This window comes from Plectropomus leopardus, chromosome 18 (assembly GCF_026936395.1).
Source record: "Plectropomus leopardus strain MGB_pleo_1.0 chromosome 18, ASM2693639v1, whole genome shotgun sequence".
In the NCBI taxonomy this organism is placed as follows: domain Eukaryota; kingdom Metazoa; phylum Chordata; class Actinopteri; order Perciformes; family Serranidae; genus Plectropomus; species Plectropomus leopardus.
In genome coordinates this window covers 16,950,848-16,977,367 of record NC_142193.1, presented here as the reverse complement: position 1 = coordinate 16,977,367, position 26,520 = coordinate 16,950,848, and the positions used below count along the sequence as shown (strand labels likewise).

Sequence of the window (26,520 nt, the reverse complement as noted above, 5' to 3'; positions counted from 1 at the left end):
GTACAGTTCATGCCATTTATTTGACAACTATACTATTTCGTCCGCATATAAATATCACAAAAACATATATAATACATTTTAAAAAATGTTATTTATTAGACTTGTTAGAATAAAGTGCGAATGAAGATTAAATTTCATACTCTAATGGGGGCCATATTGTGCAATGAATACTTCTAAGTATTTAAGGATGCTTGTGAAAACAGGACTACTTGTAATGGAGTATTTTACAAGTGGCGTCTTTTGAGTAAAGTATGAATACTTCTCTCACCACTGAATATTTATTATCCATCATATATCAGATACAGCATATGTAGTGATCTCCTCCATTTCCCCGGTATTGCTACAATTCCAGTCAACACTGTCAAGAAAAAATAAACATAAGGGCAGTAGTGTGGGACTTAATTAGATTAAATAGTCAGGTATAACGATTTATTCTAAGGCACTTGCCGTGTGAAAATAGACCTTAATTCATATATTCATATTCATATTCATATAATGAAAATTTCAGGTGTAATAAAAACCATAAATAACACAAGGTTGTTAACAGTATTGGTACATGTGCTTACACTACAGTGACAGGTCTGCTGAGAAAAGCTCTACCAAGGGGATCGAGCTGCTGACCTGAAAATGATAAAAAGGTATGGAATGAGTCTGTACACATATACTCACACCACACGTCTATGTTATTATAATTATTAATCAGCCAACCATCAAAAAAACTAAAAATAAATAACCTACCCTCCACAAACATACTTTTCTATAGTAAACAGGTTCATCCAGTTTTCGTGTTATGGTGTGGGTCTACTGTTTAACACTAGTTGTCATGATTTTATCATTTCAACTGGCCACTTTTCTTCATATGTATTTGTTTGCTGACAGGTGCTGTGTGTATTACACTGTGCACCTGCCATTAAGAGAACTCACCCCCACCTCAATATAGAGGCTATTTTAGGACATTGTGATGGTGTTTTGTTCAGCCTTTTGTCAGACTAAATGGAAGTTCAGCTTTCCCTCAACATTTACTTTGTTTGCAAAGTAAGGTAGTCCTGGTAACACTAGCAGGTGCCTTCAGTCCTGAATCACATACAGTCGATTCACACAAAAGCTGAGCGTTCAGGCTCATTGTTCCATTAGAGCTTCTGGCTGTAGGTTAAACATTCAGCTGTCTTGTTAAGTGATAGTCAAACGATGCCTTTGTATTTGCCATTTCACTTAATATTTGTTTATTTGTAAATGTCAACTCTGACAGAGAAAATTTCCAATTAAACACTCTAACCTTCAAAATAAAAGCATTGACAATAAAGGTATAGAACCCAACTACACCTATCTAGCACTTCTGGGAGTGCTTTTTGTGTTTAATACTGGTTTTTGTCTTTAAAAATTAAATGTTTACTGTCATGTACTGAGGGTGAAAGCATGTCTACCTACTGATCTCTAGTACCTCCGAGTCACCATATATACAAATGTCATCTGTAAATGCCAATTCATTAGAAACTCATGCACAGACACAGTGCATGAGAAAGGTCTCACGGATGATTATTTTCTTGGGAACTCTCATGACTCACATTTTTGACATCTATGATTTGGAAAAACATGTCAACAGCAGTTTTTTAGACACAAGCAAAACACCTTGGTCTTGAGTAGTTGGATATAATTCAACCTTTAGTTAAGCAAGTTTGTAGAAAATGTCACTTTGGAGAAATGACCGTCTGAATACATTGGTTGCTCAAGCCCTAAAAGTCTAACAAAAAAATCTTAAATTTGTAAATGATTAAAAAAAATCCATCCATCCAGTTCACTGTATGCACAACCCAAAAATGTATAGAAGTTCTTTTCAACTATACAACAGCACGAACGAAGCAGGCAGGCATGTGTGCACATACACTCCCAAACAAATTAACAGGTGAACACAAATAAATGTAAGAATACAGCTGAAGTCCAAAAGGACAAAAGATCAAAACACAAGCAGCAGTTTCTTTTCCAAGCAGGAGTTACTGATGCAACATAGTGCAGATAAGTCAACACTAATCCCTTCAAGGAATATTTTATCCACAAAATGCCTCTTTTTTTATCAATAACTCACCCTGTGTTTCTTTGAATTCCCTAGAGTGTGTTTTCTTGCATGCCTCTACGGTGAACGAAGAATCCAAATATTGCAAACATTTTTGATGACTTTGATGGGCCATGTTTAAGAGACTTTGATTGTGCTGCACGAGTTGCGCATTTGTGAGTTTGTAAACAGATATTTTAATATAGTTTTGCTGTTTTTAAATGCGGACTTCTTTTACTCCAGTTCATCAAGAATTTTCTTTATTTTTGGACTCTTCGTTCACCGCGGAGGCATGCAAGGGAACTTATTTTAATTCACAAATTGAAGGTAACACAGAGTAACTGATAAACAAATGATCATTTTGTGGGTGAAGTATTCCTTTAATTCTCAGCCCAAATGTTTCAGAGAAGTTATCTCATTGTTCCATGATTGGCAAACTAGTCATACACATAGTGGAGTCGCAATACAGTGGGTAAGTACATCTGCAGAAACAACAAATCACAGTATCAGTGTTGGTTATTCCTTCTTAGTTTCTTCCTGCTCCTGTTTCACCTCCTCATACGTCGCATCTTCCTCTTTCTCATCCCCATCGTCTGTCTTGGAGTTGGGGACCCAGAGCCCTGAGTCTATGCACCTCTTCATGTGAGCCTTTGCCTCCTAGATTGAGCAAAATAATCACATTTATTAAAACTTCTTAGTTGTCCGGTAAAATTCACCTTAATTCACCTATAATGCCTATCCAAAGGCACACCCAAAGCAAACAGAAAGCTCTTCTTGTTCCATTTTTTACTACTTGTACAAGCATTGTCTCATTTGAAAGGTAACATTTGAAGTTTTTCCCCAGCATTCAGAAGTTATATACGGTTCAACACACTGACATCAACGTTTTTTTTCCCTTCACCTGAATATTTTCTTAAAGAAAAAGCTAAAGATGACTACAACTGGGAGCTCTTAACTGGGAAAACACAATGGGGCCACAGTATGAAGCCTCACATGGTCCAAAGTCTTAGTAGATAATAATATCACAGAAAATAAACAAAAATATGGGTAAAATAATGTACTAAATGTGTGATTATAAGTGAAAAAAATCAGCATAGACAGAAATATCTATTCAGGAGCTTACCATATATAAAAACAGAGAAAACTTAAATTTATAAGAAAGATTGGTTGTTTACCTTCGGACAACATAGAAGCCATTTATTTGTAATTTCTGTAAATTTTACAACAGTCTATGGGAACTGTAAAAAGTTAAAATTTGCTGTGGATCTCCGGAGTGTCATTGACTACAAAACCCATAAGCCTCGGATGCAGTGGGCCAGTTGACAAGAAGAGAAATTATGGCTTTAAAAAAAGGAAGCCTACCGTTGGGTCCATTTTGCTGATAACATCTTGTAACATTTGGATGTCCTTTTCATCAAAGCATTTCTGCATCTCCTGCAATCAAAAACAAACGTTGTGAGGCACTTTTAACTAAAAAAGAAGATAATTTTATATATTTGGTAATACACTTTACATTTGTAACAAATCTCACAGTGCTACACAATAAAAGCATAAAAAAAGCATTAAAAAAGACAAAAGCATATTTACAAGTCATAAAAATAAGAAAAAAGAAGATAGCTGAGGCTTCTTGGAAACTTACAGCTGGCAGGGACTCATACACTTCAACAGGATCCAGCCCCCCAGGTCCCATTCGTTTTTGCCGCTCCTCTTCCTCATATTCCTTTAGGGCCTTCTCAATGCGGATCTTTGCTCTGCCCCGAACCCGATCCTTAAATGACTCCAGCTCATCGTTGAAAGCATCCTGGTATTGCTGATCTGCTGTCTGAGGGGCCATACAAATGGGCATTATTTAGAATAGAATAGAATATTCCTTTATTGATCCCCCATTGGGGGAAATTGGCATTTGGCATTGGCATTTCAATTGGCATTTGCTTTTATTGTGGCGTTTGCAAAACAACGATCTCAGGAACACTGGATCTCAAAAAGTAACCTAATACGCCTTGAAAATATTGTTTTTTGCTGACCTCCCTTGGTTCAAATTGTCACCTTGCTACATTGATGTACAGCTGTACTGCAGTACCCTTAATATCACTGTTGGTCGGGTCTGAGGTAGAAGAGGCTTGAAATGTTAAAGCAGAGAACAACAGTACAATCGCTTTACAACCAGGTATTAAGGTACTTAATAACCTGCATTTCCACTGGTGGAATCATGGACTTTAGTGCCAGGATAAATGCTCTGGGTGTAACTTTTAGTTGCACATTTTGTCAAAAAGAGCTAAGCAAAGTAATTTCAATCGACTTTCAAACATCCAAACATAGTTAATCACCTTAATCTTGGCGAAAAATTGACGGAAGCAGCCGCGGGGGTCAACCTTGAGGCTTTTTGCCAACTCTAGAATGAACTGCATGACGATGGTCTGATGAGCCACTTGCTCCATCAATCCGTGTTTCTACAAAAGAAGGGAAATTCATTTTAAAATAATGTATATCTTTTGCATATAGAGTTTGTGGTATGTAAAGAGGAACCTTGACTTACAGTCTATAAAACTGACATGTGATGCAAGTTCCCAATGTTAAAAACAATTCTGTTTGTGTTTAGTACCTCCTCAACTTCAAGGTCAATGCACATGATGACCAGGTAGTTGGCAGTCTCTTCACATACTAGATGAGGGTTGTCAGAGAGGTACTTCTGGCTGTCGTCCCAACGTCGCAACATGCCTGTAATAAAAACAGCAATGACAGACCATCTCTACTTTCATGTAATACCAATCAACAGTCACATGCATGGGTGAATTGATGCCAATAGCCCTTACCAAAATGTTTGATCTGCTTCTCATTTTTCTCCACAAAGGTTTTATGCTTTTGCTCCTTCTGTTCTTCGGTCTCTTCACTCTCGTCAGGTTTGACATTAACAATGCTCTGCAGAGGACAGACAGTGGCAGAGATTCATTATTACAGACTATGACTCTCTGATATCTTTACAGTAAGTGGCAGTCATCACTGAAAATTAGGATATAAAACTAATGTGCATGAGAAAATCGCACAAAGAGTCAGAGAGTCTAGAAAATAGACTGCATTAGAGCAGTGGATGTAGTCTTCAGGTCTGAAAAGTAAAGCTGATGTAGAAGTGCCTTGAATGTAAATTCTTTCTGATGGCCAGAAGGGGGCAACTCCACTGGTTGCAAAAACAGAGTCTGATTGCATGAGAAACTGACCCTACTTCTCACGATTGATTTATTACCCTAGTATACATTTTCCCGAGTTTATGATCTTGATTGCTAGTTTCAAGTGTTCTTCAGTACAACATGATGCTCATTTTGTAAAGTATGGTCCCATTTAGAGTACAATAGATGATAAAGCAAGGTATGCTTTAAGGCGTGGCTACCTTATGATTGAAAAGTCACTACCAAAGTAACCTGTAAATCATTAGAGAGGAGTAGTAAGTAGTGCACACCCTCCCCAGCTCCACCCTCTTGTCCAAAAAAGCCAAGATGGTGATGGCCAAAATGCCAATCTCAAGGCTTCAGAACAGCAATCAACAAACCAATGGTTGACCCGTGGCTACATCCACTCCTTTTTTTTTTAACTTTTTTACAGTCTATGGTCAGGAACCAAGCTAAAAAAAAAATCACATCACATTGAATTGCAGCACATCAGACTGATGCAAATGTCTCTTTTTTATAGGATAGACCATGCAAATAAATACTAATCTAATCATCTCACAGGGCTCAGAACACACCCGATGTACTGTTATTCTGCTATTGAAATTAAGAACCTTCTATAATCATTAGACCAAAACTAAAAGCCAATGTATCCTGACAAATACTGACTTTGAAGCCACAGCCTGATATAGAAGTTCATCAGTGTGATAATCATCCAAAAACTGTTTGAAAAACAGAACCACAGCACTTCACTACAGGGCTTATTCCTCACCCATCTTGAAGCAAAATGAAAACTTTCAGTTGCATAAAATTTTGTATGTAGTGTCTTTGGTGGCATCTTGACACACTGAACTGCCAACTCTTTCAAATATACTGTACTCAACTTCATCTCACCAGACTGTAGGGGTTGTAGCTGCTGCAGTAGTCGGCCAATCAAATGTCACATTATAATAATCAAAGAAGGCTTGTAGTGACTAGCTCTGAGTGAAACTATGCTAATGGTCTGTTTTATTAAGATCTGGGTACAAAAAGGATCAAATGTAGGTATTGTTTGACTGGAGAAGTTTCCATACTACTTGGTACTGGGTTATTACAGTCAATACACTAAAGGTATCGAGTACAGATACCCAGCCCTTCTCCCTGTGCATGCTCAGTGATGTCCGCCCTACATAAAGTTACTCTCCAGATATCATAAATACAATGTTGGGACTGACCATGTCCATGATAATCAGGAATACATCACTCAATTTGACAGTGTGTTTTTATGTGTTTTTAAACAAAAAAAGGGGGCTTACACTGGTGATACATTAATTGTTGGTTTTGTTTGCTTTGGGTAATTGGCTAATAATAAAAAGATAAAATAAAGCCAGTGTTAATGTTAAAAAAGATGTCAGTTACCTCTGTATTATAAAAACTGTTAAAACTAGTCAGTCATTTTGTTTAAATAGGGGCTGTTAAATACTGAGTGTGGAAAATATAACATTTTGATGCCAATTCAAAAACAGGCTTTAAGTCATGTTTTGTTAAGTTATGTTATCTACCTAGCTGACCGCTTCTGTGTGACACAGGAAAAGTGACAATAGGGTTCATTTTTTGGCTTCACTGTTTTATATACATCCATTTATGTTGATTTCTTCTGTTTGGATGACTATTAAAAAAAATGTTATGTTTTCAAAGGGGAAACTTTTTTTGTGGCAAAATTTGTTTGTCGGGCCTGGGATAGAAGGCAGAATGTTTTGTTTGGTGACTGAGCAGTAAGATAACATGTATTTTGGATAGATCGCTGCAATGATGATGTAATGGTGTCTTGAAAACTCATGAGGGTTGGGTACATGTTTGTGTGCATAACACAAAATAAAGAAATCAATCAATCATATGCCTAACCTTGCTGAAGCCCTCCTTGCTGAGCGTGTCCACGTTCCAGGGCATCTTATTCCCTTCCCGTTTATGTTCAGCCACCTTCTTCTCCCAGTCCCTCTCCTCTTTTTTCAGTTTCTTCTCCTCTGTCTGGACTTTGCTCAGCTCTGTTTTGGCATCATCCGTTGAAGAAATGGACAGCTCCTGTATTTTCTTCTGTGCCTCTGCCAGCTTACGCCGGCATTCACTGAGTGACTTGTTCATTTCTTCACCTTTTTTCTGGAACTCTTCCATTCGCTCCACACGTGCCTTTAGTAAAACGTATATTTAAACAGTCAAATATCATTCAAAATCACAGGTACAAGGTATTCATGTTATCTTTAAGGAGCTATTCATTTCTATATGTTTATTATTGCTATTATTGATTAAGGCACTGCATAGATGTAAACATATTTTTTAGCAAGCTACATCATGTGTGTCACCCAAGAAAGTAGAAATGTGCAAAAAGAAGTTCTGAATGGATTTTTACTAAAGGTAGATAATAACTGTCTTTTGCAACATAGAAGATTATACTATACAATGAGGACAGTATGCAAGTTTGTGTGCATGGACTCTGAAGATGTGTGTGTGTGTGTTTTGTGGTATAACAATTATTTTATAACTACCGCATCAAAAAGGACCCTTAAAAAAGATTTTTTTTTTTACCTTGCTGGTGTTCAGCTGTCATAGAAATATGAACAGAGGCGGTGTTTCATTTTTTCTCATGTTGGGGCCATTCTAGTAAAAGTAATCGATTTTCAAGTTGAAACAGATCATTTAGCGGGTTTTGTATGCTATTAAACATTGCAGGGATCATTTTTGACCACAAAGACAAAGCAAGGGTTAAATCTAGGTTTAATTACAAAGGTTTAGACCTTTTTTTTTAAGTGATTACCTACTCGAATGTAATCATTTGCAGTGAAAGCCACAGGAAACATCTGATAGCCAATGGTTGCAGTATGATGTGCACCAAATACTCTAAATATAAATTGTAAATCTGTACCTGGTGTCTCCATCTGAAGAGGCTGGGTGTATCGATATTGGGGTGGGTGTCATCTTCATCGTCTGACACCTCAATGTGGTCCCACACGCTGTAGTCTATCTTCGCCATTACTCCAGACACAACCTAACGCCGACAGCGTTAGCTTTGGATATGACTCGGCTAAGTTAGGGGGCTAAACGAAGCTAACCCGAATCCCCACTCTTAAAGCAGATATAACAAAAGACTCAACAGTTTTCACAACTATACGTTTATATCCAATGCAGCGACTGGTTGTGTTTAGCCAAGATAAACTTACACAGACCTACCTAGCGTAGGTTAACTAGAAACTGCCACAAATTTCTAGAAAGAGTTGCTGCTGCAAATTTCCGCTTGACGTCAGCGCGTCACTGCGTCATCACGTACGACGCCGCTGTCGTGCGCGCCCTGGCGGGAGCGTGCGTGCATTGAACCTAGTGCACTAGAATAAACATCTCTTTAAGGGCTATGATTGAACCTATAATGCGTCGATTTCCAATAAAAAATAGCAATTTGTGAATTGTTTAATTCTTATTTTATCGACAAGATTTTGGAATTAACATGGCTCAACCATTAAAATAATGTTTTTATTCTTCTGTATGTGTTATCACATTTCTTACATAGCCTTATTACACTGAAATGGAAACGCATTGGCCTAATGAAAAAACAAGGCACTTGTACCTTTGTCTGTAATTTACCACGTTGCCCTTTCTGGTCTAGCTGCCTTTGGGTGTTGGTGTGGGCCAGGGGTGTCCAAACTATTTTGAACGGAGGCCAGATTAGACAGTGTGAACATACCTGGGGGCAAGCTGCTTCTTGAATCATATGGGTCATTAAAAAAAAATCCATACAAATAAAATGCAACTGTTTTAGCTCTAGGTGAAAACAAGTATAAAACTTTATTTTCTTTTTTAGGTTTATTTTTTATTTTTTGCACATTCTAAAATATACAAAATGGCAAATAGATACATAGATTCCTCCTTTCCAGTTATATGGGTTTCTATTACTTTTTGTCTGCATTTTAAACCTGTCACAAGATGTATCTGCTCACTGCAAAAACATGTATGCCCCCTCAGTAATGCATTATGTTGCTATACCATCAAATATTTTATTTTGTGTACAGGCCCACTTCAGATCATGTAGAATGACTTTGGTGAGTTTCGAGAATTTTCTTCTGTCCTGGCAAAATTTGTGGGCAGACACAAATCCTTCCAGACTGCATTTTCAGTCTGCCACAAAGAGTATCCCCCTCTATAACACACAGCCTCCATTGAGTATTTTATTTTGTGTATAAGATCATGCTCAATATATCTGGTAAGCTGCTAAGTTTCTACTACAGACAGCTTCATTCTTTTTCTGCAAGGCATTTGCACTTAAATTGCTCAAGAGTGCAATTGTAAAAATTGTTCAGACTATGCACGTGTGCAGTCCAACTAGCCATTTATGCAAGTCTGTATTCATAAATGTAAATTCATAATAGGCTAAATGTTGTGAAGATCCTTGGTGCTGGAGTAATGGTGGTGGCACTTGATTTTCTTTGTAATTGTATAGTTAAAGTCCGCAAACAAACTGGAATATAAAAAAATCTTTTGCAACATTTCTGACAAAGCACATTTATTTTACTTAAAATAATGCAAACTAAGGCAATCGTGCAGTGCAAATCAACATTAGAAAATAAATGTGTTGTCAAAGACCCACCTGTGCTTTTAACTATTGTTAAAGGTATGACTCAGCTAAAGTTTAAGATGTGCTGACCTATACTTAAAAAAAGATGTAAGGCCGACAGTCTCAATGCACTAATGAGCGACAAAACAGGATGGTCAGAAAGGTCAATTAAGCAGTCTGTCCACACTTTATAATACAATCTAAGGGTCTTATCAATCAAACACTGAGTCAAATCACCTGTGTGGATGCACTATATGCGTGTGCGGGGAATAACACAAGCAGTTTAACAGCAGCTCAGTGCTGACATTCACAAACATGTCCCCCCCCTACTTTATAACAGGGTGTGAACACAGTGACACGTAAAACCAACCATAGAAGATAATTCCCTTTAATAAATAAATGCAGCTTACAAAATAATGCTCAGCCTTGTTGTTGTTGAGGTGTGACATTCTGACTTCTCAAACACACAGTTTAACAATAATGTTGCAGCATCAATGGTGCTTTTCTGCAGATATGTCAAAATGTTTTCTACTGTGAGGAAAAAGTCTCAAGTTCACATTGTTGCAGCAAAGATATGATGTGACACATGTGTAAAACACTGATACAATGTTTCTTTCCAATATTTCTGCTGTCAAAAGACTCACACAGGGAGCTATGTGTTACTTTTTTTCTCCATGGGTTGAGTCCTTGAACCCAGAGCAGCAGATGGAGTTTGCAGCGTGAGTCTCACAGCAGCGCCGCATCTCTCTGATGACATCCTGACACATGCTCTCCACATACTTGTTAGCTGCAGCAGGTGGAAAAGAGAGCTAGTTAAACAATGTTTGTTTTAAGATATAATGCCATTCAAAGCCATAGAAGTGAGTTTAAGTTCTTTACTAAGCTTTGGTCACAAACAAAAAAGGCACATTTTAAGTACTGTTTACTCAAAAACATATGCCTTTGATAAAAAAACCCCAGATACAAACGAATAGAAACACAACAAAAATGAAATATATTTAAAAAATAAAATACATACAAATAAAAATGGGCTATCTCAAATCAACTTAAACATATTTAGTTATGAAAAGAGTTTAAGTGCTTTCTTGACTTTAATAAGTTTCAGTGACTTACTCAAGAGTTTTAACTCATTCTTTCATTGGTTCAGGCTGGGTTTAGTCATTTAGTCTCTAAATAATAGCATCTACATTTATGTATAAAAAGCTTCCCTGGTAACAAGGCAAAAAGTGAGAACAAACGACTTGACTGTCTTCTCTGTCAATAGTGGAAACACTGTCTCCCTGGACTGTAGTCAGCCCTGCCAATCACTCCAGAAATACTGCACTGACTCACAATTGAACAACACATGTTCCAAATTTTTAATTTCGCTTTCACAAAATGCATCATTATATACATCTGAATTAAATTTCAATCTTAATCTCATTTTAGATTTGGAGTTCACCTTGGGAGAAAGTAAGAAAGTAAATATATATAATAATATATATATATAAATATATATCATTTCCTTGTTTTCTTAACCTCTTCAACATCAAACTCATTGAGAATATAATTTTGTTTTACTAGATTAGAGAAACATACATTTAATAGAAGATTTCCTATCCTCGGGTTATTGTTTGTATCTTACCTTGCAAACAGTGCTGAATTGCACATGCCTGCTTTTGACACGGATCTTTCTGTGGCATACCTGAAAGGGAACAGACAGTAACACTTTGCGGGAGTTGTAAATACATATCAGACACTGTAACACAAAGGGCTGACTCCCACCTTTATCGTGGAATCATTAACAGTAGATAATAAGGTCGTGTGCTAATGTTAGCCGCTAAACTCCTTTCACTTCCTTCTGCGAGCCAATGTTATGATCACGTGACATGTCGATAGCCAATTAAATCTTCTATGAAAAAGTGCGGCAGCGACACCCGGTGGTCCAAATTTAGTTTATCACCGCCAGTCAAATGACAAATCTCATTTCCTTTTGCTGTACTGGGAGGAAATAATAAATGGCATAATTCATTAAAAAAAAAAAGTTTGAAATGTAAGATATATATGTAAGAATGTAAGATATATATATATATAGTTTATTTCTTTTGTTTTTAAACACTATAAATATTTAAAATTTTTACATTCTGGCGTGAAATCAAAGCATAATGCACATATTTATTTTTATCTATGCACGTATTTTTTAAAATTCGCTATGCTTTACATCAGAGCGTCTTTAAAAAATCATTGTTTCTCTTGGGGATCAAGAGAGTATTTCTGATTCTGATATTCCACTGCATTTTGGTGGCCAATGCTGTACTTTTGACTCCACTGCAATGATTTTCTATCTTTAGTTTGGCCAGTTGTTACTTTTTGGTTTTCTAGTATTAATGCAAAAATATAACAACTAATAAATAATGATGTATTGTCATAGATTAAGCCACTCGGCAGTATATAAAGTAGCCTACATTTACCCTCTTCTATACTAGCTGCAACATTATAGCAAAAATAATTATAATCTAGTCACATATGATTGAGTATTTCTACATTCTGTTATTGCTACTTTTACTTAAGTAAAATATCTGAATACTTCCTTTAGCACTGGTAGTCATCACACCTAGCAGTAACATACTACTAATACTAACACATAATCTTAGTGTAATAGAAGTAAGTAAAAAACAATGGTTTTTTTTTTTTACTTTTATTCAAATAGGCAAATTAAGAAACAATTCATATTTACAGTAATGACCTGCTGATCTTTAACATTGCGTAATACATTTTTCAGCATGCATTAATAACAAAGTAGTCATCATTGCTATATCAAGAGTGGTGGTTACAAGATAATTTTATTAATACGAAAATAAGCCTACCATAAAATATAAATTAGAGACAGGATATCACATGGAAAGCATAAAAAAGTAAACTAAATCCTAAACCACCAATCTATCTCATAGAATACATTCATGTTAAAATACTGACAAATTAAATGACAACATTCAGGTCTTATTAAACAAGATCTAATTCTGCCTGAAAGCAAGATCCACATAAATATCTGTCGAGTCATGAATGTCACTTCTGCCTCCAAAGCAGCAACAGTAAAATCCCCTTAGTTGAATTCTCCATGTATGTCCAATGTGGTCATCTGCTCCCATCTCAAGAGCTCTTCTTTCAAACACCTGAAGAAAAAGCAAAAGAAGATACTCGTCACGACACAGTATGATGAGACATCGAGTGTCGAGACATTGTGTGCACTTCAGAGTCCCATTATACCTTTGGTCTTGGCCTTGAGAATGAACTGCTTGCTCCTCTTCTCCAGTGTGTTGGAGGCAGTGCAGGTATAGGTCCCTGGGAGCAGTGAGGAGGAGGTAAGTACTGCTTCATCCTCCATCCTCTCCTGAATGGGATTAGAGGATTGCCAGCTGTACAGAGGTGTTGGGTTTCCTGTGGCTGTGCAGTTCAGGGACATTTCAGCACCATCTATAAGCTCCAAAACCTCTGGTTCAGGACTGGGGAATGTTGGAGGAACTAAAACAAAGAGCACAAGATAAGATGTACATTTTAATGTATTTAAAGGAAATCTTTCAGATATATTTATGACTTACAGTACACAGAAGCATTAAGAGGCTCTGAGGTCACAGTAGGAGCCGGTTGTGGTCCCTCTGGTCCGAGCTCCAGCTCTGCTACGCATCTGTACTGTGCTCCGTTTTCAGCTTTGGTCGGTGTGACCATGAGGATAGAGGACACTTGGACTGGCGAGGGAGATGTGAGGTCGGAGAAGGAGTGGTTATAGACCTCAGTCTGCTCCTTGTACCACCTCAGCGTCAGGTACTGAACAGGAGCAATGTTCTGCACCTCGCATAGCAGCTGGTACTCTTTACCTTCCACCATGGGACCGGTGTGGTTCACAGGCCTGATGGAGACACTGTCTGGAGTTTCTAAATAAATACACAAAGTTCATGTCAAACTGGTTTATGTCAGTCATCCATTTTTACACTGTGTGAGCATGATTGAAATCATTAAACAATGGGCCTCATCACTTCTCCTACAAAGGAGGAAGACACAGACTCTTAGTAGTCATTATGCATCGGTATGCATTAAAGTTTCTGTGTCTTTCTCTCTCTGGCCATTCTGTGTCTCATATTTATCTTTGTGTATTGTTTTTAGTCATTTTATGTTTCCTTGTAGTTGTCTCCTTGTGTTTTTTTAATGTCTCTTTGTAGTCATTTGGTTCCCTTTGTGGTTGTTTTATACATTATCTTTGTGGTTCATTTGTTTCTATTTATGGTTATTTTTGTGTCTGCTAGTGTTTTTTTTTTATTTGGGTCTTTGAGATCATTTTGTGTCTCTTCCACCTAATTTTTTTGTTTGTTTTTTAGATAATTTTGTGTCTCGTTGAGATCATTTTGATGTGCTTTTTGATAATTTTGTATCACTTTGTAGTCATTTTCTGTCCCTTTGTGATTCATTTTCCCATTTTTGTTGTTAAGTTGTGGTTTTTTGTACTTCCTTTGCATCTTTTTGTGGGTTTTTTTATGTGCCTTTGTGTTTCCCTTCGCAGTCATTTTGTGTCTCTGAGGTAATTTTGTCCTTTTTAGTTGTTTTGTGTCTCTTTGAAGCCATTTCAGCTCTCTGTGTGGTTATTTTGTCTTGTTTTGTGGTCATTAGATCTATTTGAAGAAATCATATTCCTTATTTTGGTGATTGTGTGTCTCTTTGTGGTTATTACCTGTTGTTTTGTAGTCATTTGGGTCCCTTTCAGGTAAAATTTTGTCTAGTTTTGGGTTTGTTTGAATCTTTGAATCTTTTTTGTTCTTTTGTAGTCATTTTGTGTCTCCCTGTGGTTGTTTCGCCCATTTTTGTAGTTACTTTGTGTCTCTGTGCAATTTCTTTGCATCTCTTTGTGGTCTTTTCGTGATTTGTCATCTTGAGTCTCTTCTTGGTCTGTAGGTGATAATTTAAGTAACATTTTGCAAGTGAAGGCCAAGGGGTGGGGGCCTGACACTTTTGGGCCCCTAGGGCCCTGCCTAATAAACTATGTGTGTATTCTAATAAAGCAGGATTTGACTTACTGTAGAGCACAAGGTTAAGTTTTTCCTCACACTGTCTTGGAGCTGTGAAAAACACTCCATAACAGATAGGCTCCTCTATCCAGTCAATGAGACTGTCCACCTTCCACTGGACAGACAGGTCCTGTTGGGTGTGTGAGGCGCTGATGGCCGATTCCCAGCCCAGGACACGGACCGGCCGAGCGGCCTCGCAACTGACGGACACTGGCTCCCCAAAACCCACCACCACCCTGGAGGGTTTCAGGATCAAGGAGCAGCCCTCAGCTGACACTGAGACACACAGCAGCAGTCATCACCATTATAACCAGTCTCATCACCACCTTCCCACATCTTGCAGCACTTTCATGTTTAAGTTTGTGGCAATTACGTAACCATGTTACAACACTTATGGAAATCACAGGAAAAACACCGGGAATAGGCTAATATCTTAAAAGTACGCTTGTTTATTATAATGAATTTATGGCGATCGTGTGAAGCATTTATTTGCAGACTATGGTAACAAAATATACACTCTGTGGGCCTGCTTAATCTGCACAACATTACAGTTTAACCGGTTATAATTGTGTTTGTGAAATATTGTCGTCATCAGAACACAAACAGGCATATTTTTCGGGTTATAAAGATGTATAATACATACGATACCAATTATGCGAGGAGTATCTTTTTGAAAAGATAATAAACAATGCTTTATCTTATTGCTGCATTGAGAATCTGTTCATATTTATGTCTATATTCATATTTTTACAGATTAGAGGTCATTGTTTGCCTGCAACATCAGTATTTTCATAAAACAATTACCGCACCAAACATACTGATAACCCCAACATATGCGAAAAAAACCCCCAAATATGTAACATACAACATCTTACCGGAGTAAAACGTGCAGAGCGTCAAAATCCATTTGAGAAAGTTGTTCTCCATGTTACTTTCTGCACCGAGCCGTCGATTAGCGGGCGACAGAGAGAAAATTCCAACTTGAACAAGCTTGGCAACTCTGCAGGGAACAATGTTTGGACAAAAGGGCCCCCTTTATCCCAGCTGACTTTGGGGGTGGGGGGTAAAGGGGAAAGAGGGAAATTTAACAGGTGGCAGGCCTCTGAAAAACACAGCTCAGTCCTTTGTATTGCTTTGATTTTATAAGCATTTTAGCAGGAAATGAACTGTACCACCTTTAATGTAGATATACATAATAGAACTACCACAGGAGCAAAGAAGACACTGTGCAAACAAGTGTCCGTTTTCAATATCTGACTCATTACTGTCTAAGTAGAGCAAAATGTGGTTGGCAAATTAGAAAGTTGTCACTTTCGAAGTATACAAAAACATTGTACATTTATAGTTATTCACATGCTTACAATTTATAGCTTGATCAAATCTGTAGCCCAAATGTCTCTTTCTTCTCTAAACTGAAGGAATAACCTTTGACCCTAGAAATACAGACATAGATCTGAACTAGTGATGATGTATCATACTGAGTCAGAGAATCAGTGTTTTTTTTGTCTTCCTACTCTCTACATTCCAGCCTTAGGTGTGACCATGTCGTGCTTTAAAAACGATTCAATTACTTGTTTCTTTGTCTGATCACAACTGGCAGTGATTAAAAGCATATGTTTTTTTTTTCTTCATTTCTGCAAGCATGCTTTTCTCCTACTGCCTCAGAACTCCAATGCTTTTTGAAATCCCAGCAGGCGGGAGTATTGGTGCAGCATGTAGCTTGTAAGTCTCACACTGTGACTAGAATGCTACACAGTGGATCCACTCTGACCGCAAATGCAGTGCAAGTGAGCAAGTAATCGGATGCCTCTCGGTGAATCCATGGAGGCCACAGCTGGGAATCTCAATGTACAGATTACAGCTCATGCTCGCTCCACTTCTGATACGCTGCTCACTCTTTGAAGACTTTACAGAAATGTGCTAAGCTTGCATGTGTCTATAATAAAACCTGCATTTTTTTTTTAAACTCTATGACAAATTGAGCAACATCCACTCTGCCAGGTTGTTATGGCAACACAGTCAGAGCACACACAAACAGTGCTTTCTGGTAAAAAAAACAAACAAAAAAAAAAACTTTAACTGGCAATGACAGTGACTGAACATACAGCACATGGTTTCAAGGGAAGAAAGGTTTATACTGGCAACCAAAGGCTCTCCTTTACATTTACTTTGTGCAGTGCTAATTAGTATGGCAGCCTCAGCACTGTATAACGTAAGCCAGATTGAATGAGAGAGAGAGAGGGGGGACAGAGAGTGAAGAGGTCCAAGAGGTTGACAAAAGGTTGCAGTGAAAACATAGTCATGAAAGACACTGGTTTGACTTTGCCTCAATCAGTATTCTGCTTAAGGATGTCACTGACGGGCGAGTTGACTAGAATTTAACTGCGCTAAATATATATTCACATTTTAAGATTAACATTCTCTTTAAAGCACCTTCTCTCACTCCAATGCCCGCTTTTTTAATTAACTCAACCTTTGTAACAGCAAAAATGTTCAAATGGAAAGCAGCATTTTTTACTTTTTTTTTTGTTACTTGTACATCTGACAAAATGTCTAAAACATGATTTAGTGGCTCATATTCGGGTAATTTCAACAAAGCATCAAATTGTTTTATAGCATGACATCGTTGGCACATCGCAGAAATGGCATGATCAGTATTTTCAGTGCAAAAATAATTCAACATTCTAAAGCTGTAACAGCGCATAAAAAATCATTTGGAAAAAAAATATTTTACAGGAAATGAAATGAGCAAAATTCATCTATAAAATAAGACTTAAAAAATAGCACTATTAACACTGCAGTGTTCAGAGCACTATCAAGTAATTATTGTAGCTGTACTGTGGCATCTGGAAGGTATGTTTACTGAGCAAAAAATTTAAACATCTTATGTCTGACTTTTCACAGGTTCAAGTGAAAGATCTAAGACTTTTTTTCATGCACTCAATGGATATATTTCTTTCAAATTTTGGTTACAAATTTCATAAAACCCCTGTTAGTGAGTACTTATTCCTTGCAAGATAATCCATTCACCTGACTGGTGTGTCATATGAAGACGCTGAATAAATATAAGCATGATTACAATACAAGTTTGCCTTGGGATGGTCATAATAAAAGTTCACCCCAAAAGGTGCAGGTTGATCACACATCACAATGCCAGAGATTTTGAAAGTTTTGAGGGAGTGTGCTGACTGCAGTAATATCCACCAGAGCTGTTGCGAACAAAATTTGGGAGTAATATATATCTATTGAGTGCATGAACAAAGTCTTACACATTAAATCTGTGAAACATGGAAGCAAAAACAAAAGTGTTGTGTTTAAATTTTTGCTCAGTATACTGAAAAATAAAAAACAAAATATACCTGAGTGGATAAGATCCTGCAGAGCAACTCCACTTTCACCTTAAAAATTGGTTGTGTGTGAAAAACATTGGAGCTCGTGTTTTGCTTGTAGAATAAAAGAAGGATAATTAATAAGGCAGCAATCGTAATACATGCAAAAAATACATGAGGGCTGTTGAATCAGTCCCGTTTAGTTGTACACATTCATTTGTACCATGATATCAGTGCACTTACTGACTGACCAAAAGCGCACCCAACGCATTAACTTTTTGCCCACTTGGAGGAAGAAGCTGTCAAGCCCACTGTTGTCTGTTACGGCCATATAATTTTACTGTGTCCAATACATATTCGTCTCAAACTCCACCACGTGTCTATGATATCTACCGAGTCCTTAAAAAAATATGTCCTTTCCATGTTCAAATTTCATTACCAGCTAGTTTTTCCAGAGTCGGACAGGTAGCACAGAGTGGATTTTGCAGGAAATAACTGACTGCTGCTGGATGATGAGAGCAGCTCAGATTAAACCATACAACAAATGTGCAGGCCATAAAATTGAAACAGTGGGCTAAAAGAAGCTGAAAATCTCATTAGAGCTGAAGAGTTGGGTGTTAATGCACCTGGGTTCAACAGTAATTTGATTCAGTCAGAGCTTTTGCATGCACCAAAGTAACCAGGTTGCAGTTGGCTTTTCTACATATGCACATTTGCAGAGCGCAGACTTCAGACAGGGAGAGTGCATTACTGTGACAGCAGAGTGTTAGGGTGAAAACGACATGTGCCAATGCACAAAATAATTTCATCTAAAGTCAGACTGAAACTGAAACTGACAAAGTAGTCTCTATGTCTGAATAAGGGAAGAAGCAGCATCACTACAAAACTTAAATGAAATGAGTCATGCTTCCAAAATAAGGTTGTGGGGCTGTTACATGAATACACAGATTTACAGTAACAGGTTATTGCAGTTAATGTAAGTGTGTTCTCTGATTACCTGTGTATCCTGGTTTCTCTATGCAACCTGATTATTTGAGTGCATGTAAACGTACTGTTTGTTAATCTAATAATATTGATTAGTGGTTCTTCAAAGACAGCTGGTAAGATTACACATTCTTAAAGCTACAGTGGCCAAGCATGAGCACAAAGTCCACCAGCTGAGCGTGCAGAATAGACCATGCTCCCAGACCTTTAAGAGACATGACTGAGGTCTAAGCACAAAAAAAAACTTTTAAAAAAGGTGTAATTTTCATCCCAAAGCCATGCAAAATCGAACTTAAAAAAGTCATCCTCATACAGCTCCTGATGAGGTAGGCTGTCCTTTGAGATAGCTGCCTTTGCTGAAAGAAAATGTGCCGTACTGCGTCACAAAAAAAGGGCCGCTGATGAGGAGCAGGACTCCCAGGGACGCAAGTACTCCAACCAAGACTGCGAAGGTTGTGCGGTCCCCTGTGGGAAACGGGAGTTTTTGTTACATTCTCACTCTCAGCTCATCTGACCTTCTGCTCTTGCAACAGAGGTGTTTATCTTTTTGTGATAAACAACACATCCCGAAATAAAGATTACAACAAAAAGCACAGCCAATAAAATCCCGGCAGTGGTTCCAGCTTGACTACCTGATGGAAAACAATGGCATGAAGGAATTATAGAATATTTCACACTGCAAGACAATTATGGAGTAGAACAAGTTGATAAAAGTAATAACTTCGGTAAAAACATCTTACTTTTAGCTTGGACGACAGTGAAATATTTGGTGCTCTTGCCCTGGGTGTTTGACGCAGTGCAGCTGTAGTTCCCTGGAAGCTCAATGGATGGAGTCAAAATGGGTTGATTCTCATTTTGATTTGTCTTTGTCTGTATCGGGTGTGCCAAACTCCATTTGTATACTGGCATTGGGTTTCCTGTAGCAGTGCAATCTAAAATGATTTTACCACCACTTGAGAGCTCCATCGTCTCATTTCCAGGCTTGGTAAAAGTTGGTGGGTCTGAGGAAATATGTAAAATTAAAATACAGACAGAGAGCGAAAACAAAGAGGTATTAATACACAATCAGAGAAATGAAAAATGCACGTATTTTCTCACAAATTCAACTGGTTAAAGCTGGGGCAGGCAACTTTGTTTTAGGGTTTTTTAATATTCTTTTCACATTACAATAGCAATCAAAAATTAAATGCTATGAGAAGAAGAAGAAAACGGTATCTGTGGCTGTTACAGGCCTGTAATAAGCCCTCCCAATCATTTCATTTGGGCTGAATGAAATGATAGTTTGGCTTACCTGCCTATCATATATCCATTTTCCACCAAAATTAGTGCAGGTAAACAGGTTTTATGAACATGGTAAAACCAGCTAAAAATAGGCGATAGACTCCTTTCCCATTGCCAGTGCATGAGAGCTGTGTACACGGCTGTGCAGCAGACAAGTATGCCTCTCTGTATTTTTACCGGCGGGTCACGTTCACATCATAGACAGGTCGGAAAACAGGTTAGTAAACAGTAGAAAGCAGTATGGAGGCCCGGGAAATATTGCGGTGATTACCTCTTTTCTGTAGCTCTTTCTTTCTCACTCACTTTTCAAACTAGGTGCAAACTTATTTGGACCAATGTTTGAGCGCTGCTTGGGCCAAGACGGACTGTATTTTGTGCCGCAACATCATAAACTCAAACTGGTGAAGGGGCTAAAATTAGCAAGTTCACCTGGGTGCTGTATTTCCATCACTGCTGACTGGAGCTGGAGCTGATGAATACCTGTGACTACTGCTGAGTCATTTGACTCAGGTGTGAACGCAGATTGTTACCTTTCTCATTACTTACAAAAGCCAGATGTTAGCGGGTGTTAGTGGGTTTTTTATGCAGTGGGAAACGGGCTAGAAGGTGTTCTAGTTTGCTATTCTACAAGTGTAGATGCACATGCTCAACACTTTTGTGATTGCCTAATTCAATGGCGGAGAATCCTGCAGAGTAAGTTGCTATTCCAGCATTGGAAACAACTGCTTACACTGCAAAGCAACACAAAATAGGAATACGGACCTACCAAAAAAAGAGTCTAAAAGAAAGTCTGACAATAAATTAAATAAAACGGGTCAAAAGTGTGTCAGAGATGGAGAGAAAATGTTGCTAGTGGTAGCCTTCTGCCTACAGTAGCTGAAGGTACACAGCTGCGTCATCATGTTTACATTTATGTGGCTAACTTTAAGATTATTGCCTTAGTTAACAGGTTAAACTTGTTCCACTGGCCAAATTTGAGGCGCTACAGTGTTGGCTTGCTGAGCTGCTGCCCGCTCTCCTCTCGGGGATGCGATCCACGGCAGTAAGGAGTGAGATGAAGGGGCGGGGTGGCTAATGTTAACTTGCTAATTCTTGTCTCATTTGTAGTCTGATAAACAGATAGAGAGAGCGAGGCATGGAGGCGGAACAAATGCAATGCGTGACACCCTACAAAGACATAAGATTACTTAGACACTGAACAGGTACTGAATGAAATGCGTGCATATGACTGTGGTCGTTTGGTGGGAGGGGCTTAGGTCAGAGAGCTTTCTGCTCTCTGACCTAAGCCCAAAAAGCCCCATCCTGACCTAAGGATGGTGCATTTTCAAATTCTGAAGCTTTTGTTTGCCCTTTCCAGATTTCCGCCTACCCCAGCTTTCAATTACGACGGCATTACAAACTTACACAGTACAATGACGTCATGTGGCTTTGACTGGACTGTGGGAAGATTTGGCACTGATGGTGAAAAGTCCAGCTTTACTTCACACCAGATCTGAGTTCCATTATCACCTCTTTCGGCGGTCAGATTGAAGATAGATGACTTATTGAGTGGAGACAGACTGGACTCTTGAAATCTGTCAGTATAAATGGTCTTATTCCCTTTGTGCCAGTACACAGTGAGGTTTTTCACTGGTGCAACATTAATAATGTCACACTGCGTGCGATATGTTTCTCCCTCTAACATGGGGTCCATTTGACTTGGGTGAGACATGGAAACATCATCTGGCGTTTCTATAAAAAATAATAAAAGTGTCAAAGTGAAGGCAAGTGTGAATTTGGCAAAAAAAACTCAAACATCAGAACTACTGAATGATCAAAAACCACAAGAGGCATTCTTTGCAAATTCAGACAAAGTAAAGGGCAACTTACTGTAAACAGTGACTGGTAGGTTTTCAGAGCACTGATAACCATCAAGGAGATTGATGAAGCATTGTGGTATGAAGGACCAGCCTATCACAGAGTCAATTGCTAGGACAGTAGAGGATGCCTTAGGTCTAAGTCCTCTCCCTTGGCCATATGCAGCCTCCCAGCCCACTGATGTTGACCGGTTGGATGATGAGCTGCAGTTAACCGAGAAGCCGTCTCCAAATCTCACCACAACTCTGGGAGGGGTCATCTTGATAGGACAGGAGGAACTCACAGGTTTTCCTAGAATGACACGATGGGTGTTATAGCCTACATCAAAAGCAGACATGTGCAAAACTGTTTTACTCAGCATTACAGAATTATTTGCCTGGATCTTGACCAACAAAAGGTTCATGAGACCCAATTAATCAAATAATCTATCATTTGATCAAAAGAAAATTAAATTAATAATTGTTTTAGCCACATTTCAAGCAAAAATGTCAAAAGTGTGCTGGTTCAAGCTTGTTATATGTGAGGATTTGCTGCATTTCTTTGTCGTTTATAATAGTAAATGACAAGGTCTTTGAGTTTTGAAATGTAAGTTGGACAGAAGAAGTCATTTGGAGAAGCCATTTTGGGCTGTGGGAATTACTTTTTTTTTTTTTACATTTAATAGATTAAATGATTAAACATTAAAAATAATCTGCTGAGTCACTGCCAATAAATATACAAGTTTCAGCTCTAGTCACCAATAAAACAAGCAGTACTTGTCTCACAGATGATGATAAAGGACTACACATTATTTATCAAAGAAGCTAAGGCTGGGGTGTGACAAAAAAAACAACATTTTTCTTGATGCTCCCTGCTTAACTAAGGAGAATGCATGACCCTAACCACACCATAAATAACCACATTTTACAGATTCTGGCTGTGAGAAATTGTGTGATTTTGAAGAATTTAAAGAAAAGGCGCCTTTAAAAACTCACTTGCTGGTTGTGGGGTTCTGATGGGTTTAAAAATAAATACAAAACGCAAAAATTTAGAGTTGAATGTTCATCCCCTTAGCCAGTTACAAAAAAAACCACACAAATCCCTCTCCACTTTTTAAAATCATCTGGAGTGCCTTCCTAATTTTATACCACCCCCCTCCCCTCTCACAAATAATGAGCAAGAAACAGTAAGAAATAATATTCATAATAATGAAGCACACGTTTCTTATTGACTAGGATTACAAATACATGTCTTTTACCCTCTTGTCCAAAAATGTACAAAGTTTTTACATTTGGAAAATGAACAAACATGCGAACGAAACCCGCAAAAACACAGCCTGTAAACTGATAATCAAACAATGGGCGTAGGTCACCCTGAGGACTCTGTGACTGTGACACTGTCGAAACGCAAATAAGTGATATCATTTTTAAAGTTCATGAATAAAAAGCAAACGAACAGGACAGAAAATAGTTACCTGAACACGCTATCAAGCCGCTTAGTATGAAGAAGAACCACCTCATGATTTCGCCGGTGTGCCGACCAGAAAACCTTTAGCACTAAAAAAAAATATAAAAATGATCCCGTATATAAAATCCGTGTCCTCACGGCGACGCGCTGTACTTTTCCTTTCACCTGAGATCTCACAAAGTAAAGCAACACCGTGCTGCATTAACGTGCTCCTCGTAAAATCCTCCGGGTGTGGAGTGGTGTAGTCGGAAATAACTTTGGCAGGCAAGAAGATCCACAGTCCGTGAAGTAGTTGGAGCGTGGAGACGGTTAGTTTAGCTCTGCATACAACTTAGAAAAGGGGCGGGGGGTTGCCCAGCAACGAGCGGAACAAGAGAGCGGAAAAAAATAGTTGAATTTTTCATTTTGCATTTCTTACAGCCACATGACATTCACACCAAATAACAGGTCACATCCGGCAATTTAGGTATGAGAAATCTCCCTCTTCCAGGAAGGAAGCGTTTCAGGTATAACTTCCGGAATTGCTGTATTTCCAACAGTACCAGAACGCAGCACGTCTACGGCCCACCCTTGTTTTGAAATTAACCCTCTATGGTACAGCGTTGCCACATGGCAACAACCCCATTTTAAGCCTTCTACACACAGATAATACATCTTAAGTTATGATGCAATGCATTAAAAAAGAGGTGGGGTTCTAAGTAAACCAATAGCAGTGTTTAAATTTGTCACATTACTTTCTATAGGCCATTTTGAAACCCTTTTCTGCAGACATCATCGATGGGAGGAGCCTCACCATTTGATGCCTAAAAATTCAACAAAAAAAGTGTTTTTTTGAAGTTTTTCAACGGGAAAAAAAAAAATACACTCAACAATAGGTTAGTTAAGTTCATTATCATGTAGTTTCTTGCACTGTAGTCGATCAATAAATAATAGAAAATGTTAAAAATGTGTACGTTGCCATATGGCAACACCGTACCATTATGGATTGCTAGCCTGGCATGTTGATAACATTTTGTATATAGGCCTACTTTGCAATTGCATTGGTGTACACTGATCTTCTATAGTCTCTAAACTATAATAATGCACTTTGTGAGTCCTTTCCACATTGCATATGATGATATTTGACACATCTTTCTTCCATTTACAGAATGAATGCAAATTTTTTTTTTATGGTACATCGCGGAAAAAGGCTGAACTAGCCCTCCCACTAGATGATAGTGAAGATGACAAAGAATTCAGTGACGAGGAAAATGAGCTGCTGGAAACACAGAGTGAGAGTGATGAAGACAGTGAGACGGATGAAGATTATGAGCCAGAGAATGAGGACAGTGGGGACAGTGAGGACAGAGACAGTGAGGGCAATGGAGACAGTGAGGAGAGGGAGGACAGTGAGGATGAAAGTGAAGTGACAGGTATTACCAGTAAGAGAGTGTAAAATGGGTAACACTTTACTTGACGCCTGTTCAGGCTACTGGGGATTGTTTATACTATAACATGAGTTTTAAAATAAATGTTACATACAATTTTAAACAAAACTCTCATGTTTTCATTACTTTCCATTATGGTACGGTGTTGCCATATGGCAACGAACCCTAAAAACTACTAAAAAAATAATATTTTTTGAAAATGTCTCTTCATTATGTTTACTTGGTCTATTTTAAGACAAAAAAACACCCCAAACATTTTTTTACCAACTGGGATCATAGTGCGTACCATAGAGGGTTAAATCCTGCTGGATGCAAAAAAAAGATGGTGAAAAAGTAGTTTGCCGAAAATAAAATCAGAAGGTGAAACGAAAGATGGTGGACAAAGAAAACTGATGAGGGGAACAAGAAATTTTCTAGAGGAGATTTTTTTTCGATCATCATTTTTTTTCCAAGATAATTTTTTTCAACATCTTTTTTTTCAGTAACATTTTTTTCCAACATCTTTTTTTTCAGCCATCTAATTTTTTTAACAAACATCTAAAAAATGATGGTGGGAAAAAAATGATGGACAAAACTTTTTTTCCAACTTTTTTTTTTCCACCATCATTTCCGTATCTGTCAAAACACAAGGATCTGAGCGATTATTTTCCTATGTGTTGCGCAATAGTCAAACAGACTCATAGTTTTCAGGATTTCCACAGATTTGTTTCTGAAAGATCACACCAAAGCTGTCTGTTAGAAGGTACAGTAGTGCTGGTATTACCCTGGAGGGTCAGCAGCAGCCCAGTAAAGTAGTACCCATCTTGGTGAGCCTCTAAGGGGATCTTTGGCTATTACCAAAACTCAGAATTTTATTTCTGTGCACTACCACAGTTCAAAAATGCCAGTAACAGTAGACTGTTATTTATGAAAGGGGAAGCGATGGGACAAAACATGGGAGGAATGTGGTATATTTTCTATGCAGTGGGGAAGGACTTCTGATTTTTATTTTGGCTTAGGGGAGGGGCATATAACTTAATGAAACTATATTTTTTTAAATTAATTTAAATCCCTTCTGAACCCCCAAACCCACCAGCAGGCTTGAAAGGCATAAATTAAAATCAAAAAACAAAAAAAATATGCTTAAATTATTCCATTGATCACTGGAAGAAACAGTAAAAGCAGAAACTATCATTAAATTTTCAAAATGTGCAATGAACTCATTAAGAAATATAACCAAATCTAACCTTAAAATAGTGATATTTCATTAAAATAATCTCATTCCACATTAAAATTTCACCCCCAAAAAATAAAATTTGCCCCATAGAAATAGAGGGAGGGTCATACATTTCCCCCCGGTCACTCAGGGAGGCTCAAGGGAAAAATATTTG

General features: G+C 38.0%; 4 protein-coding genes across 5 annotated transcripts; all 4 read right to left on the bottom strand.

Annotated features, from left to right (window-relative positions):
* Positions 1–1,641: 1,641 nt before the first annotated feature.
* On the bottom strand, positions 1,642–8,493 carry LOC121957134 (hsp90 co-chaperone Cdc37). Its single transcript, XM_042505654.2, has 8 exons — positions 8,111–8,493; positions 7,096–7,377; positions 4,864–4,969; positions 4,653–4,768; positions 4,378–4,500; positions 3,690–3,872; positions 3,413–3,484; positions 1,642–2,707 (listed from the first exon to the last, which is right to left on the bottom strand). Exons 1-8 carry the CDS (start codon positions 8,216–8,218, stop codon positions 2,567–2,569), a joined length of 1,131 nt encoding a protein of 376 aa, XP_042361588.2. The 5' UTR covers positions 8,219–8,493; the 3' UTR covers positions 1,642–2,566.
* A 1,669-nt stretch (positions 8,494–10,162) lies between these two features.
* LOC148186472 (cx9C motif-containing protein 4-like) lies at positions 10,163–11,692 on the bottom strand. The gene is made up of 3 exons (XM_088091343.1): positions 11,555–11,692; positions 11,415–11,474; positions 10,163–10,577 (listed from the first exon to the last, which is right to left on the bottom strand). The coding sequence occupies exons 2-3, from the start codon at positions 11,470–11,472 to the stop codon at positions 10,450–10,452; spliced, it is 186 nt and encodes a 61-aa protein (XP_087947469.1). The 5' UTR covers positions 11,473–11,474; positions 11,555–11,692; the 3' UTR covers positions 10,163–10,449.
* Positions 11,693–12,463: 771 nt separating this feature from the next.
* Positions 12,464–16,803, bottom strand: LOC148186471 (transmembrane and immunoglobulin domain-containing protein 1-like). The gene is made up of 5 exons (XM_088069479.1): positions 15,702–16,803; positions 14,836–15,102; positions 13,369–13,701; positions 13,037–13,291; positions 12,464–12,942 (listed from the first exon to the last, which is right to left on the bottom strand). The coding sequence occupies exons 1-5, from the start codon at positions 15,751–15,753 to the stop codon at positions 12,935–12,937; spliced, it is 915 nt and encodes a 304-aa protein (XP_087925605.1). The 5' UTR covers positions 15,754–16,803; the 3' UTR covers positions 12,464–12,934.
* Positions 16,804–17,318: 515 nt separating this feature from the next.
* Positions 17,319–24,288, bottom strand: LOC148186470 (intercellular adhesion molecule 2-like). Of its 2 annotated transcripts, none has more exons than XM_088069477.1 (5): positions 23,731–24,279; positions 22,290–22,568; positions 21,825–22,151; positions 19,880–20,140; positions 17,319–19,604 (listed from the first exon to the last, which is right to left on the bottom strand). In XM_088069477.1, the coding sequence occupies exons 1-5, from the start codon at positions 23,774–23,776 to the stop codon at positions 19,447–19,449; spliced, it is 1,071 nt and encodes a 356-aa protein (XP_087925603.1). In that variant the 5' UTR covers positions 23,777–24,279; the 3' UTR covers positions 17,319–19,446. The 2 variants fall into 2 exon arrangements, with proteins under 2 accessions (XP_087925603.1, XP_087925604.1); XM_088069478.1 differs by having other exon boundaries at positions 19,462–19,771; positions 23,731–24,288.
* Positions 24,289–26,520: the final 2,232 nt, after the last annotated feature.